At 39.9% G+C, this 17,661-nt stretch overlaps 2 protein-coding genes across 3 annotated transcripts; both read left to right on the forward strand.

The window, feature by feature from the left end:
* Positions 1-375: 375 nt before the first annotated feature.
* Positions 376-7,036, forward strand: rnf180a (ring finger protein 180a). Of its 2 annotated transcripts, none has more exons than XM_085294750.1 (4): positions 376-1,536; positions 5,122-5,359; positions 6,261-6,386; positions 6,777-7,036. In XM_085294750.1, exons 1-4 carry the CDS (start codon positions 859-861, stop codon positions 6,980-6,982), a joined length of 1,248 nt encoding a protein of 415 aa, XP_085150876.1. In that variant the 5' UTR covers positions 376-858; the 3' UTR covers positions 6,983-7,036. The 2 variants fall into 2 exon arrangements, with proteins under 2 accessions (XP_085150876.1, XP_085150875.1); XM_085294749.1 differs by having other exon boundaries at positions 377-1,815.
* Positions 7,037-9,777: 2,741 nt separating this feature from the next.
* Positions 9,778-16,989, forward strand: rgs7bpa (regulator of G protein signaling 7 binding protein a). The gene is made up of 6 exons (XM_085294753.1): positions 9,778-10,685; positions 11,626-11,792; positions 14,562-14,692; positions 14,933-15,077; positions 15,729-15,799; positions 15,944-16,989. Exons 1-6 carry the CDS (start codon positions 10,536-10,538, stop codon positions 16,033-16,035), a joined length of 756 nt encoding a protein of 251 aa, XP_085150879.1. The 5' UTR covers positions 9,778-10,535; the 3' UTR covers positions 16,036-16,989.
* Positions 16,990-17,661: the final 672 nt, after the last annotated feature.

Here is a 17,661-nt window from a genome sequence, read left to right on the forward strand (position 1 = left end):
TTGATAAATACTAATATAAAACTTCATGTAATAACCTTTTTAATAGAACCTCAGTTATAAAGCAGGCTCTTTAAATTCCAGTAACCAAGAACTGATAAATTGTTGGGATTTTGTCTGATTGTTGGATTTTCCTCTGTATTATTGTCACATCTTTACCCTACAGTATAAAGCACCTTCAGGCAACTGTTGTTGTGATTTTTGCCTATATAAATAAAAATGCATTTAATTGAATGTTTTTCATGCAGATCTTTTTTGGATTCAGGAAAAATAAATTCTGCTATGCTAGACCACTGAAATGCTTTAACAAGGAAGCAGCAGCAGCAACACACACACACACACACACACACACACACACACACACACACACACACACACACACACACACACACACACACACACACACACACACACACACACTGTGCTGTGCTTATCAACCAGTAAGTGAAAAAAGCTGACACCACGGTTGTGGGCATGAGGGGAAAAAAGGTGGCTCTGGCTATTTCACTTGGTTTTTGTGAGTCTGCTGGTTCCATAGTGGTGTGCTTTCTATAGGTCATGAAGGACAATAGCAAGGCTGTTAACAGTGCACCTATTGCAGTGGGGCACACTATGGGGACTTTGTCTTTGTTAACAGAGTGGAATGCCCCAGTGGGCTAACAGGGGCAGGATAGAGAGCACCACTGCTCACCGCCTCTGCACTCGAACAGTCCCTGTAGCTCTTAAAAAGAGCTTCAATCTATACATCCAGAAGAAGTGGGAAAGAAGAGCAGGAAAAGGATGACAGGGGAAAAACCAGGCTAACTGGGTGAAGTTGCTTCAGATGTCTTCCACTGGTGGGCGAGGTGCTTCGAATGAGCCATGATGAGCTCCCATGTGGGAGCTTCTAGTGTAAATGTCTCGAACAGAGTTGGATGTAGCGAAGCTGAGGATGCTGGTGAGGAAACCAGTACTAATGAGACTCACACACCAAAAGTGGAGAGATCTAGGCAAAGGAGTGTAAATCCAGCAGGCGAGGGAAGGTCAAGCAATGTGCTGGTGAGACCTGCGCTGTCAGGTGGAAAAGCACGCAAAAAGACCTGCAGTGAGGACAACAAAGGAAGCTGGAGAGAGCAAAACCAAGACAGGGGCGAGGAGACAATAACTGCTGGAGATTTGGAAGGCAGAGAAAGAGGGAAAAGTATGGAAAGAAGAATGGCGGAAAGAGATGAAACACATGGAGATGAAGCACAGTATAGACAGAGAAGAGAAAGCATTGGAAGTTTGTCAAGTAATAATTCTGATCATCAGTTAAACAACATTTTGGAACTTGGAGAAGGATCGAGCAACTTGCAGAGAGGACACACCTGCTCTCGACTCCAGAGCACTGGCTGCAACTGGACCTTCACTTCCAGTTCAAACGCACTGTCCCGTCGGCCTGCTGCTCATACCAGGTCCATACCCCAGTCACCTCAGAGACCTTTATCCAGACCAGCAGCAGGAGACTTGCACCTCTACTCACTAAGTTCATTCAGGGAGCCAGATCCATTCTGGGTGGAGGTGAGACCAGGGTCAGCACCTGGGCGATCTTTGACCTTCTATGAGCTAAGAGGGGAGGGAGAGGATGAGGGTGATGAAGAGAACGTGGAGGATGGTGATGAAGGAGGCAGCGGGGTGGTAAGGGTGATGAGTCAAAGCGTGACCTCAGCAGTGGCACAACCTTGTGTTCCTTGTGAGAGGAGGATGAGTAAAAGGGAGAGGAACAGGATTAAAAGTCTGAGGAGGAGACAGCGAAGAAGGGAGAAATGGAGACAAAATCAACAGCAAGAGAGCAGACAGGTGACTGGCACTGCACACTGACATCACAGAGGTTTAAGTATCACCACGAGATGAGTCACAGAGGCAGTTATTAGATCACTAAATGATTTAGTAATTACTAGATCCAGTAATTAATACCCAGGATAATTTATTTTTTTTAATATGTAGTCTCTATGGACTTTAAGGATTAAAGACACACCAAATAACAAATGTTTTTAACTGAGTAAGTCCTGAGATTTATACTCAGGACTTACTCTTACTAAAGAAGTATTTATAGCACAACATGGCAGGTATATGTAGTAAAGAAAGAAAGAAACAGAGGCTGCATGCACATAATCACGTGGTACAAAACAACAGGTACAAACATTAGGCCTGTTTCTGTTTTGTTGTTGTTGGGGCTTTGTTTGTTTGGTTTTTTTGCACTGCATCTATTTTTCACTGTTTTTACTCATGGTACTTTATATTACAGCATACACGTGTGTGTGTGTGTCTGTTTGTTTCATCTAGACTCTGGCTCTCGAAAGCTATATCAGCAACCAGCTCATTTCAATAGCCATTGTGTGCGTGGTTTAAAGTGGGGTTACATCTGAATTAGTTGCATGATGAGGCTTGGGCAGAGAGCCCTTCAAAACCAACCAGACAAAAGAGCAGATTCCATTTTGATTGGCTGCTGCAGAGCTGCAGTCACGTTGGCAGACTGAAATTACTCTGACTGCTCTGTTACCAAAAGTCAAATTAGTTTCTTCGACACTTTCGTATGATCGATTTCCTAATCCTTTGTCCTCCTACAGACTGTGCTGTTTTTAGTTAAGATATTCCTATCTGTTATTCATTGGACTTGGTGTGTAAATAAACTGGGTCATGCAACAGGACCTTAGCACACCAGCAAATCTGCTAGCATGGCTGAAAAAGAAAGGAAGAAAGTCCAGACCTACTCCCAAATAAAATGCTGTCGTGGGACCTGTGCATGAACAAATGCCTGCAAATCTGAGTGAACTGTAGCAACGCTGTAAAAAAGAATGGCTCAGATTTCCCCCACAATGATCTGAGAGACTGATAAAATCATACAGAAAGCCATTATTTAAACTTACTGCCGCTAATAATAGTTCTGCAAACTACTGAATGATAGGGTATGCTTGGTTTTTCATACGCTGTGTCTCCATTGCTGTATAGGCTTGATAAATAGATAACGATACTGTAGCATATAATGTGTTGTCGTTCATCTGAAGCTGATAGACTCTAGCAAAAACCAAATGATTTCTTCTTTTTTTTTTATTATGTCCTAATAATAAAAAAAAATAACGGATTTTCAAATAGGTTTGAAGGCGGGTGCATTTTGGTGTACACTGGATGAAGCCAGCTAGCTTCTTCCTTCTGCTTCCATTTATCCTAAGCTAAGCCAATCATCACCTTGCTCCTGCTCCACACCTAGCACACCCTTATATATTGATGTTCTCAGCTAACTTTCAGGAAAAAGGCATTTTTTCCTTAGACTGATAAAGACATTGAAAACCCAACATATATTCAATATGTTTTTAAACAATTACTTTTGTTACCCAGTACCCATTTCTTGCTCATTTATCATGTTGAAGCTTTATTTCCATTTATCAGCTCTGTGAAAATTGAATTTCAGAAATTTTGCACTTATTCTCGATTGGGAGAATATAAAAACCTAGAACACACGCTGCTATTGGGCACACTGGTCAAATACCCTGGTTTAGATTTTGGATTTTCACAATAAGTTTTATCAATATTTTGTACAATACAGAATGTTTTACATTTTTTTAATCCCCTTTTTAAACTGTCTTAACTTACTGCATTCATGTTGCTGCCTTCTTGGTTTGTGCTGGCTTGTTTGAATTTGTTTGTGAGAAAAGTGTCGTAGGACAAAGCTAGAGGAGATGCTGTTGTATAAAAACAAACCACAGGATGTGATTTCATCCTGAGTAATGCAGAGACGTTTAGTGTTGGCTTGTTTCCAGCTGCTGGAAAAAAGCTAAAATGTGGTTTTAGCTGCTGTTCTGCAGAAACGCATTTTGTGAAGGAAATGCAAATTGTTTGTGGTGCAGCAGCGCTATCAAATAGAGCTTCACTCAGTTATAGGTTTATCTATAAATTAGCAGTTTTTTTTAGTCTAAACTTTGGTTCTGTATGTCATAGAGCACACTCTTATTCATTTATATACCAGTATATGATTGTAACCTAGACAAAACTGGCATGTCACCATACATGTTGCCAGGAGAGCCTCAGCATCTATGCTTACTTAGACACCCTGTGCTCTGTGTTCTCTCCTCTCTTTAATGACACACCTTGGGAGGATGGGCTGATGTGACTGGGAAGTCCCTGGAGCTCCCCCAGGGTGAGAAAATAGTAATTACTTTGGAAACACCCCCAGGATTCTTTTTAAACAGTGAAGCTTCAATTCTCAGGGGTCTGCCAACACAACACGTGTTTGAGGAGGCGGTGGGTGACTTGGAAAGCCCTAGCTACTATTTTAAAAAAAGAGCTTTTGTTACATCATGGAGTTATAGCTGGAATTTGGAACCATAAAAAGTGAGTGATGAGGATAAATTAACTGTTGAGGAGAAAAGAGGAAGTAAGGAAAGAGTGTAGCAGATGCTCTGCATGATGAAAGAGAATACTAACCAGATCCAAAACCCACCTTCTGTTTTTATCCAATAGAGGTTAAGAGGGCTCATAGTAGGGCTTAACTGACAAACTGCAACAGATATAAAGTGACACATCCTAAGATGCACCTCTATTGGTTTTCCATGAAGTAATAGGAGTTTGAACTAATGCCTATGATGGGTCAGAATGCTCTCTCTAACAAACAATGTTTATGCTTTACAGTAAGATGTGTGAAAATGTAGGTAGGCAGACATTTCACTTGACTGAACTCACACCTGACACCCTCATGTCCTCACACATATTATTATGCTGTTTGGATGGGTGTCAAAGAGGGTTACATTCATCAAAAGAGAAAAGAAATTCAAATAGAAGAGAACTGTGAAAGAGGACATTTTCACTTATATTTAATGCTAACTGGTAGCATCTTGTAGTGATAATTTATACTTAACATCTCATACGTGAAGGGTCAAATCTCTGGATTGCTCTCTCTTATTGCTGTTATCCAATCCTAGGCAAGATACTAATATAACTGTCTCAGAGGTTAGTCCATATAGCCAAAACTGTGCAAAAATGGCTTTTATCATTCTAATATTGGAGCTTTAAATATGCACACATGCAAACATAAGCAGGTTTGTGGTCACACAAGAAAAGATATTTTTAACAATTAAAATGTTCTTTTCTACTTCTGTTTTTTCCCAGAGTTCAACAGGAAACCCATCCAGCAGCAGCAGTGAGGACGATGAGGCCCTGACTACCGGGGACAGAGAGGGCTACATCTGCGCTGTCTGCTTGGATGTGTACTTCAGTCCTTACATGTGCCACCCGTGCAATCACATCTTCTGTGAGCCCTGTCTTAGGACGCTGGCTAAGAACAGCCCCACTAATACCCCCTGCCCCCTGTGCAGAACAATCATCACACATGTTTTCTTCCAAAAAGGTGAGATGATGAGCAAGGACCACTTACTGTATAATCACTTAATCAAACTTCCTCAGCACTAAAGACTGAATAAAGCAAAAAACAACTTCATGTAAAAATCTGACATTAAGGACAAACGATTTCAGCTATATTTTTATTCCTGTGTTGGCTGCTACACAACATCTAAGCTGCAGATTGTTCAGAGGGCCCAGCTGCAGATGTCCCACAGGGAGCAGAGTAGACCTAAGTTCAGCTTTGACCAGATGAGTCACTTAGACTGAGAAGACAAAATCAAACACAGTCTGAGCACTTTGATTCCGTGCTTTCTAATGGAAATAAGAAGTAGTATTCCCCGTGGGTGGAAATGAACTGTAATAATAGGAGCAGATGTTTTAGGGTTTCTTTAAACCAGTAAAAAGTGGAACCCTAAAGCTGTAGGGAAACCTTTTCACCACAATGTTAAGCAGTATAATAGTAGTTATTACTGTAATAATATATGTATTGTGTATATTTCTGTGGTGTGTGCTAACAAATGTATTTTGTCACCTTGGGATAATTTATTAGATACAATTTTGGTTTGATTTTGGTCAAATTTATGAATCACTGAAAAACTTTTATTATTCATCCCAGCCTATTTCTAGATGTCTATAGTAGCATGGATTAGATGGTGAGGAGGACTGTAGAAACACTGAGGGCTCTTGTTAATGATTAGATGACAAGATTAGACTGTCGTGTTGATTACCAGAGCCAAGGTCACAGAACAAGGAGATAATCAGAGAAGCAAGTGACGCTATATGTGCTGTTAGTGAATGTGTTGAGTAAATCAAACATATCTAGCCAAGCTATGAAGAAGTGATTAAAATGGTCTGGTTTTTTTTATTGCATTAACTTTGTGTCTTTTTTAAAATATGTATTTATATAGAGCTAAACCAAACAGCAAGAACATTCTTTCCAAAGGAATACCTTTCCCGGAAACAGAACTTTCAGAAAGCAAGCTGTGCAAAGTGGCCTCTCCCGAGCTGCAGAAAACTCTTCCGCATCTTTGGAGGCAAGTTTTTAATTCCCTCTAAAGTGGGGTCATATTTAAGCAACGTCATCTGCAACAACAGCAAAACTATATAAAGATAAAGCATAGCTAGTATTTTATGAAGCTGCACTTAAAGAGCGCTGTTGTTTTGTGACTTTTGACAATATGACGCGTGTATGCTGTGCTACCTATTTATCGTAATTGTACCTCAAGGCCTCACAGAAGACTAAAAATAATCCTGTGCACTTTTCATTTGTATGAATTTGTAAATGTCTTCAATAGCAGCTCTAGTTGTATCAAAATCTGTCGTCTAACATTTATCAAAACACTGAGGTTATGTGTGTTAATTACCCCAGAGGAAATTGTTGCTTTTTTAACTACACAAAATGACTTATTTCTCATTTAAACCAGGCTTCCAGAGGCAGTCGAGTCCTATTGCTAGACGCCAGTTCCCCCACGGAGAAGGCTACCCTCTGGACACCATGGATTTCGAGGATGACACTCGTGGCTGGCGATTTGACATGGACATGGTCATCATCTACATCTACTCAGTGAACTGGGTTATTGGGTTCTTCATATTCTGCTTTCTTTGCTATTTCTTCTTCCCCTCTTTTTGATGCCCTGGCAGCAATTTTGGGGTAACATAGAAATAAGGTAAGGCTGAAGATAAATTTGGGGTGGGTGGGGGTAAAGGGGAGTGAGGACATAACATAAACATGATGCAGCGAGCATGCAAAGGGGGGTCAACTTAAGTTGTAAGGTTTAATGAAAACGCAGTGAGTGAATTTCAAGCAGGTGAGGAGGTGTAGTAGAGGAAAACCATCAGTGTGCTAGCTTCACATCTCTAATAAATCACTGAAATAAGGAAAATCCAGTGTTCTCAGTTTTGTGTCTCAACAACACGAACAGCATGTTAATATAACATGTTAGGCTGCAGTGTTTCAACATGATCCCATTACACTTTTCAATGCCTAAACTTTTGTTTAACAGCACAGCCACTTGAACTGTTCCCAGTGTGATTACTTTTCTAATGTCCAAGGACATATTAATTTCAATGTGAAATTTTTAATTACCAACTTCCATCCACTGCAGACACTTCATTTTTAAGATGTGTTACTGTTGATTAAACATATTGTAATGCAGCAAACACTCAATGCAAAATAAGTTTAAATTGCATCCTTGTTGTATTCCTGTAAGTGGAATTAACCAAAATAATGAGCAGATCTTAGTTAAAAGAAAACAGACTGATGAGGGTCTAATAAGACTGTAGAGGTTGGATATCGCAATAAGAAAAACGAAACGAAACGTTAGAAAAACACACAAAAAAAAATGTGCTTTAAGGTATGGGAACATTCATTTGTGGTTTCATGAATGCTTTCCCCAACATATTACTAATGCTAATAATGCTTATACCTGATGGGGGCACCATGATGGTGGTGCAGTGCTCAGTACTGCTGGTTCTGGTTTTAAATGGTCTGGTCAGGTGAGGACTTTCTGTTTAGTTTGCATGTTTTTCCTGTTTCCCTTCATGCTCCCTCCCTTCTCTCTGGTTTTCCTTCCACAGATTTGGATGTTAGGTTACTGGTGAGTCTATATTGGCTACATGCATGTTTAGTTTAACTTATTACAATTTATATGAAATAACATTTAAACTTCATACAGGTTTGTAGATGCAACAAATTTTTATTTAAGACATTTTAGGTCATTTTTATTTTTTGCCAAAGAATTCACACATCTCACACATCTTACACATTTCAAACTTTTAGTTTGGGATATAAAAAACTCCTTTATTTGAACTTTTTCTACAAGTTTCCATTATTTCTATAGCAGCTTCATATAAAGTATGCCCCAGGCTTTTAATCTCAGTGTGGATGCATTGCTCACAGCTCTAAAACTAGACATTAGTCAGTGCCGCTTAGCTTGCTGTAAATGATGGTTTAAGAAAATCTGTGTTTATTACATACTTCTGGTCCACTTTCCCCATACATTTCAATTTTAAATTATTTAGATCAACTTACATTGCATAAGGCTCAGAGACAAGTGTTTTTAGCTGGTTTCAGAGCTGCTAAGAAGTTGATTGCCACAAGATGGAAACTTCAAATGCTCATTTGGCAGCAATGGCTGCTCACTTTCATGGATGTGCTTATCTTAAACTCTCCATAGCCTAAATCTGTGGAGCTAAAGAAGGTGTAGTTAAACTTTGGGCCCAAGCTGTGGAGAATCTTAAATCTTTACTGAACTGATTGCTTCATTGGTCTCTGCTCTCTAGCCGTTCATCTCCCATTTTTTGTCTTGCCTCCTTTTGGACAAGTTTTTTTTTTTTTTTTTTTTTTTTTTTTTTTTTTACATTTTTTGTGTGTGGCTGTTATGGTTCTCTTTGGTTGTTTGTTTTTTGCTGAACTTTTACTGTAGTTGTTCATACTACTGATATGTTTATGGGTTTTTGTTTGTCTGAAAACATTGATCACAAAAACTTACTTTAAACTAATTGTCACTATACAGTAAATATCACAAACTAATTCTCTGCCTTGCCTTTTTTGTGCCACTAATATATGTGATTGCGTCTTCAACTCCACACGCAAGTCTTCCTTTGTGTTCATGGTAATGCATGTCAGGAAGAGCACTCCATACACATTCACTGATTTATTCACAATATCTGCTGCAAACTTTTCTATTTGTGGTTGTGAAAAGCAAGGAGAGAAAAGCACTCATCAACAGCCAGTAATTGATTCTGGCACTCTTATAGTAAAGCGGTGCCCATGCTGAAATAACGTATTTCCTGGATGATCTTTTGTGGTGTAATCAGACACACACACACACAAAACGTTTATTGATCAGTTACACATCTATATACTCATAATATATATAGTAAAAAAATAGTTTGTCTTTGTGCATTTTTAACTTTAATGTATATCTCAACCCCAACTGTGTTTTAGGGTCTGATGATAAAACTGCATTTTTATTAGTCGAAACGAAGCTAAATCTTGAACTATCCAAAATGTAAAATAAACGATACACTATCTACAAGCTGAACGTGCACTTTTTTCCAGTTAAGTAACGGTAATATAGCTATAGCCCACCCTTTTCATTCTTTATGTTAATTATATTCTTGTAAAGGTAGACGGACACACATGTAACAACAGAAACTTAAGCACTTGTTAAGTTAACCTGCATGTGAGTATAAACGCAGTAATAATTTGTGATATTAAAAACTAAAGAGAATCACTTTAGGCTCATTTTTAACGGAAGTGTTCAATTCATTCTTTTTTGTCTCCACTCGGTACTTGTGGTGGAGGTAAAGTGGCCAGTGACCTCAATTTCATACGTACAGGAGTTGATATGTCAGCATGGGGGAGGAGGGGGGTTGAGTTGATGGGCCCTATTAGTATTCGCGTCCTTTGGGTGCGCAGTGTTGCCAGCCACGTCAGGCCTGTAGCAACTGTTCTTCTACTGCCTCTCCAAGGTTAGATATAGGCCCTTCCTAATAGCTGGAAACACTCAAGGAAACAGACTGGGAGCCGACTTGAGACCGCGAGAGCAGGAATTAAGTTTTTCGACGTTTTCCGGCACAGTTGTACGCTGTGAAATTGTCGCCGTGGACACTGGCCGTGTTATTTCGTCTTAATAGGAGGTTGTATAGCTAAGAAAAGACTGTTACCGTCCGTCTTATTGGTGCTTAATGGAAACGCGCAATCATAAAAAATGGTTGCATTTGGAGAATATCCGTGAATGCGATCGTTCCCTCTTGACATCGGTGCGTCAGAAAAGACACCTCAGCTAGCTGGAGTCCGGGTTGGGTGTGAAGTCTTCACTGTGCACCGTGTGCTGCTGGAGTGAAGGTGACTTGCGCCCCGTCGCAGTCAAGGCAATGCGGAGAGGAGTCACGGGCTCTCATCCGGTACTTTACCTGCGCTCTAGGGCTCTTCTTGGGAAAAAATTGCTACCTTTCCCACATTAGGGGGAAAGAACGTAAGACATAGAGCAATAATAGCGTTCGAGTTTCAACACAGCCAATAGCTGGCGAAGGTGAGCTGAGCGTAAATCGAGGAGAGAATAAGGTGAACAGTAAGGTGCAGGGTGGTAAGGCAGGAAGAGAGAAAGTGGTGGAGTTTGGGGGGATAAGACCAAATCGTTCTGTCTTAGGGCTGTTTTAATAGTGGATGTGTATGCATGAGTTCTGCATCGAATGGGCGCAAAAATCGCCCCAGATCCGCCGGGAACATCTTCCAGATCGGCAAGCCTCCTTATCGAGACTCACAAAGGAGGGAGAGCACCGAAAGTACCCGCAAAGCCCAGCGCGCCGTGGCCGACTGCAGAATGGTAGGTTTGCGGCACGTTAGTGCCTGCATGGTGCCTCTGATAAGGAGTGCTGTGCTATTATCGCAACCTTTCTTTGTTTAAGGATGTTCCAATACCCCGTGCATGCACGCCGCACAGGCGACAGCTCTTAATAGCTGCAAAAAAAAAGAAAAAAAAAAGATTCTAACCCGGTCTAGCAGCCTAAAAATAGCTTTATGCATTTGCATTGCTTTGTCGGCAGTGAAGCCAAACAGAACACCTCGGCGTGCAGATTGACTGTGTGATTTGCATTTAAAGTGTGGAAAGCTGCTGGTGATTTGGAATGATTTCAGCATTGCCCGAATGACAAGATTACCCATGGTGGAGTGCATGATCTTGGCACATATGTGCTTTGACAGAAGCTGACAGGAATGATAAAGCCTACTTCACCCTTTCATACATCAGTGATCGTCATGGAGCCTCGCTGTTCGTTTACAGGACTACAGCAGGATGCTATGCAGGAGGTGCACAAAAAGAGCAGAATACTTGTGCCCCAAGCTCAAATTTCGTGGTTGTGCAGACAACCAAATTTAGCATGATGGAAAACCAACCAATTCAACAATCAGCTGGTTTATCGTGCAGTCTTACTTTGCGGGCTGTGCTTCACTTTCCGCGTTTTTCGCAAGGATCGGTGACTGCACATGTGCAAGGCTGCAATTTTCGAAATGAAGCACATGACAGTCTAACTGCACATGGAGCATTATTTGTCCCCATTAGTCTTTTTTTTTTGGCGGGGGGGGGGGGGGGGGGGGGCTGTAAAATGCTGCTCAGCATTTCCTTCTTGGCTGACGCGTTTTCATGTTGACAGGTCGGACTGAGGATAAAGACTATCCTGCAATTTATTTGTGTGATGCTTACTTGTCTGGTTCGTTAGGTAATAACTTTTTGTGTCTGTGTGACTTATTATCTCACTGTAATGCAGATCGTCCAAGAATTCAATACACTTGTGGCTCTGTACCGTGAGCTGGTCATCTCAATTGGCGAGATCACTGTCGACTGTCCTTCGTTACGGGCCGAAATGCTGAGGACCCGAACCAAAGGCTGCGAAATGGCGCGAGCGGCACACCATAGTCTCTCCTTGATATCGGGGTGAGTTGGCACAGACGCTGTCCGTGGTCCTGAAAATGAAGAGCCATCAGTGGCTGAACGCTCTGCAACACTGCAGCGCCGGAAGTTAAAAAAAAGTAGCTAATTTTACCAAAGTAAACCTGCACAAGTATCAACATTTGAGCTGCTGAATATTTTTTTTGTGTGTGTTTTTATAAGAATGTTCTTTCGATAGGCCATCTAATGCTTGTCCCATTAAAGGACTGATTTTTTTTTTTCGTGGTGGGCAAAGTATGTGGGAAAACAGAACATGAGATCAGCTTTTAAAAATCATGACATTTCTAATTTGTTAGAAGGAGAGCTTTACCAGGAAGCAATCACAACAACATACTGTAACTGATCACTTCCCATTAGCTGACCTAAAACGTTAATGCACAAAGTGGAGGGAAAGTGGAATGCTTCCCGGGACTAATATCTGAGATAATAGTATCAATAATGTGGAGCCAATGACGTTTTTTTTTTCTTCTTTTTCTTGTAATTTATTGAGAGAATGGCTTCTTCAGTACAGATTTTTTTTAAGAATCGGAATCCTTGGGAGTTTTTTTTCTTTTGCTCATCAAAAACAAATGATATCACAATGAAACAGTAAATTAAAGTGGTTGGATCCAAAGTTTGTTCACTGTTTAGTGATTCTGAGTAGATTTTCATGTTAAATTAGATTTCAAGTGGTTTGTTTGTGATGAAAGCTTTGATTCAAGATACAGGAAAACAGCTGTTTTAGGAGCCTAAAAGGACTGCTGTTTTGGCCCACAATATCTCCTCTACAATAGCGCCAGTAGAAGAAGGGCAAAGGGAGGCTTGGGATTTTAACATCCTCAGTGAGGCTAAGATGCCAGCCAACTTGGCACACTCAAACTTACTTAAATAACAATCGGACAGACTGAAGCCAGTGGTGAGAGAGATTTGGAGGACGTCTGCAGTGCCAGCTGCTTGCCAAAGCCTGGGTGCTGCTGGAACAATAACAGCATCATGATTTATCTTGCAGAAGGGGCATATTCCTACCACTGGACATACTGTATATTTAAACCACGAGAGATCCTTTTCTATTAGAAATTATTTGTCACCATATTTTTTACAAGGTCCAGTTTTAAAAAGTGTTAAGCTGAATTCTTTTCTATTTTAATTCACTCTAGTGGGGTTTTAAAACTACATGTTTGATGCGTGACACTGAATATGTTCAGTGCACATCTCCCATCGTGCACATGCATGAATCATGAATGTAACTTTATTTGAATAGGAGCATTTAGTTGCTTTAAATAATAATATACCTTAATGCAGCAGGGCAGTGGTGGAAAATGAACCATTTCACTGTTGTTTTTCAACTGCATGGCTCATAATTATACACCTAAATACAGTTATACCTGTATCTGCAGAAAAAAGACTATTAGCCATTGAAACTGTGCTCTTAAATGTTCCAGCTTCTGCTGCTAAATGGAGATGGTGCAGTAGCTTTAGAGAGAACTCTTAAATTCTCACTGATAACAGCATCTGCATCATTGCCATTATTATCACCAGCACATATTCTAAAAACTCCTTCCCTAAAAGCTCTCTCGGCCATCTAAGTGTCTGTCTCCGCTACTAGAGACAGAGCTTGAATTAAACCAGTTCATTCCCCTTTAATAAAATAAACCCAGTGTGTCAGAATGGTTTGAATGATGCGAGGTCCCTCCGATGTGCAGGGGGAAAGCTGATTAGAGGGATAGCACTGGTGACAGCTGTGCTTGAGCAACAGTAAAGCGGCACTGTGACAAAACGGTGATGGCAAGGAGAAGCTTGCTGTTGGAAGAGGTGAATTCTAGAGCATGATTTGTGTGAGAAAGATTTGTACCAAGTTTCACGCCTTTTATCGCTGTCACTTTCCCATGTGATATTACACCCACTGGATATCACCTGCTGTTTCCCTTTGAAAACCCGATTAATATAGTTGTGAAGCTACTGCGATGTCTCATAAAAGCTAATGATCAGCTCCGGTTGAATGAAAAATATTGTGACGGGCTTTTGTGTTGCTTGAATCTCTTCAGTGCATTTTATTTATATATTCTCAGGGAGTTAAGTAAGCACTACATATAGACGCTTGCACAATCACAGAGACAGCAGCAATTTGAACTTTGCTGTAAAAAACATGGATAAGAAGCACAGTATGTTTATTATCATTGCAGACTCTATAGGCTTACTTTAAGCTTTGATTAGGAAACACTCTGCTCAAACATTTTAATGCATATTTGAGTTCATAAACCTCTCTGGCCTTAAAACCTGGTATTAAGAATTTGCTGTTATTCTTCAGGTTACAGATTTTCTGTAATCACGCACAGAAAATACCACGAGTATCACCAGGTCCAGCCCTCATTTATTCACTTAAGTAAAGATATTTCCAAGTAAAAGCATGTGACTCGCATTTGTCACAGATGTGACACAGATGTGCACCCTCAAATTACAAGAACAGGCAGTGCATAAGTTACCAATGTAGGTGATCATATTTCTTCAACAGATATTGCATTTACAGTTTAAATGAGTCAAACAAATTAGACATGTCAGTAACACATCCTTAGAGTGGAATATATTTTTCTTCGTTTTAACTTTTTGGTTTAGTACTAATATTTATTTAAGCTGCTGCTGGTTTCAGACTCAAGATTAGCACATACACGGATGAATTAACAACTACTGTAATGCTCATAGAGACTTGCAGAGACTATTTTGTCTACCAAGTTCCACCTGGCTGGTAAGCTTTGTTCTCTTCATGTGCCATTTCAGGCCAGAGGACGGGGAAATCCACCCTGAGATCTGTAGGCTCTTCATCCAGCTGCAGTGCTGTCTGGAGATGTACATCACAGAGATGCTCAAATCTGTGTGCTTGCTGGGATCGCTGCAGCTCCACAGGAAAGGTTAATACACAGACAAGCCTCATGGATAGTTTATAGATAGTATGCTTTGTTTTGTTTTTAATTTTTTTTAAAGAAACATGTGGACAAATGGGATTTTGTATCTCTAACGTCACCGTCATTCCAGTAATGCCATCACTAAACCGATCAGTAAACTCAAATAACTGTGTACAAATGACATAAATAATTTAGGTCAGTATCTAGTGAGGAAACACGATTAAGGGATTTCTCTGTGTGCTTTAGGTAACGACTCGTGTGGCCCTCCCGGCTTAGATGGTAAAACGGAGGAAAGCTCAGACATCCCCATTCTGGAGGACACCTCTTCCTCCCCCACTGACTGTCCTCAGCTCTGCTGGCTGGTGGCCACTGACATAGAAAACATAGAAAAGTAGGTAAACAAAGTGTGTTCTGTTGTGTCCTTCGGGATGTACGTAGGTGCTGTGTCTGCACTTGCGTTTTTATTATGATTTAACAAATATTTCACATATATTTTGGTGGGTAATCTGTTACATTTCCTATAAGAACATAATGCAAAGTATCGTATCACATTAAATTGCATTTTAATACACTGGGAATACATGTTGTATTATAAGATTCATTGGGATGTTTATATTTTTTTATCAGCTAAGGCTTTCTTGAAATTACATTTATGTAGTTTGTGTGGGTCTATAGTTTTACCTCACAGTTGGATTTAAGATTTGAGTTTACAAAACAATAGAAGTATACCAAAAATAATCAGATATTTGTGTCAAAGCTTCAACATTTCAAAACAAAAAGTATACACACTTATTTTACTACTACTACTTATTTTTCTAGACACCGTGTGTGTTTACGACTCCTGCTATGAAATACATTATGAAATAAATTGAAATACAGTCCCTAGGTTAACATTAAGTTAAGAGTTCGAGTTAGGGAGGAAAGTCTCCAGAAAATCCAATAATGGAAACCTGATTTTGTGCTTTTCTGAATGCGAGTATGTACTGCATATATTATGGATACTTTATGTACACAACATAAAAAGCCATTTGCCTTACTGCAGGGATATGAGGGAGATGAAGAACCTTCTCAGTAAACTCAGGGAGACAATGCCTTTACCACTGAAGAACCAAGGTGAGAAAGAAAATGCAAAAAGCAGTAACACTTTCAGAATTATTCATTGTGAAGCAGAGGTACTGGTTTAAGTGGACTGCATCGTAGCTCAAATGAGGAAAAATGCATGACTTGGCTGTGGTGTCTGTGTGTTCTTTCGCCCAGATGACAGCAGTTTGCTGAACCTGACTCCCTACCCACTAGTCCGACAGAGGAAGAGGCGGTTCTTTGGGCTCTGTTGCCTGGTAACCAGCTAAGGGCCCCGCCTTTGTGGGTAGGAGGCGGCAACAAAGACACCATTACCCACTGTCCTTCACCACTTGTGTCTCCCACCAATCTATTACTGCCATTTTCAAATAAATTGTCTCTTTCTCTTTTTTTTAACGGCTGCCCATTTTATAATTTTATTTTGTAATACGAAGAAGAATTGTAACTGCAGTGTAATGAAAACAAAAGTCATGAACATATATTTTAAGATATTTTGCAACAGATTTTCCCCTTTTTTGGTAAACGAAGTGCGATATCTGCTTGTCTGATGTAAAAGGGAATGAGAGTTTGTCTGAAATGATAATATCAATGTTCTGTTACTTCCACAAGCCTGAGTGAATGATGTGGATTTATGTTTTTATTTTTTTTAAAAAAAGGGAATCTAAATGTCCATTTTGTCAGAAATAATGTGATAAATTATGAACAGATGCCATTCACACATCTGAGGACGGCTCTTGCAATGACAAAGTTTTACTGTCGTTTGTCTAAGCTGAAATGACAGGTTTGTGAAGAATACGTTTGTGTATTACAGTCTCCGTTTTCTGTTCCTTGCTGTTTTTCTTCTCAATGTACTTAATTTAGTCTTCCATAAAACAAGAACCTGTACCCAACTTAAACTTTCCAGCTTCAAAATGGAATAGAAGATACAATAGTCAAAAGAAAACTTCTTTGCACACAATATCTATCTATAAATCGAGACATTAGACTTGTATATACACATACTCTTTACGCAATGCTCTCTGAATTATTTTCAAGGTTGCAGGTGGTTAGTAAAGAAGCTGTTGGTATAAGCAGAGAGCATCTCTCTCTCTTGGGCAGTCAAGCAGACAGAGCGCAGCTTATTAAATATAGTGATCACTGTTTATGGCAAGCTGAAGGTACAGTAGTCAAAGCTGATATAGGTCATTTTACATTGTTAATAAAACTTTTGTTATTGAAACTCATCCACCAGTGTTTGTCATTGTCTTGCATGAACTGAAATGTCCACCGGGTGGAGACAAACAATCAACAGAGACAAACTTGTCTAGCACGTTCTGGTAAAGCTCAAACAGTAAAATTACACTGAATTAATTAGATAAATTGACTGTGTTAAATGCAAATTAGGTGGTTTGCATTCAAAGAACAAACATGTATGCCATTATTTGTGCTTTTTTTTCTCTGTCCTTCTTTCATAGATAGATAGATAGATAGATAGATAGATAGATAGATAGATAGATAGATAGATAGATAGGAATTTTTTTTTTTTACCACATCTCACCCAAAAACCATCAATTTGTATGCATTATCCCTTCAAGAATGGCAGCTCAGATGCACTTTTAACACCTTTCCCCCACCTATCAGTCTTTGTGATCAACATCTCAAACCTAGAAAATCATTCTGCTGACCATAAGTATTTCTTGAATTGATGATAAAACATTAAGTAGTTGGTGTCTTCACAGCTATTCACGGACAGGTTCAGACACACATGCAGACGTGCATTCACACTGTGCGAGGGCTGCAAGCCAGAGGCAGGAATAGACTGTCAGCAGGGGTTTGCTTCGCAGGATGAGCTTTGTCGGGTTTAGTAAGCACAAGACATCTTTTGTGAGAAGCCCTACACTTTCTCGAGCCTGAAA

This window comes from Mchenga conophoros, linkage group LG12 (genome assembly GCF_057382185.1).
Source record: "Mchenga conophoros isolate Kocher_MC1m ecotype Shallow Benthic linkage group LG12, M_conophoros_male_GT1.1, whole genome shotgun sequence".
Classification (NCBI taxonomy): domain Eukaryota; kingdom Metazoa; phylum Chordata; class Actinopteri; order Cichliformes; family Cichlidae; genus Mchenga; species Mchenga conophoros.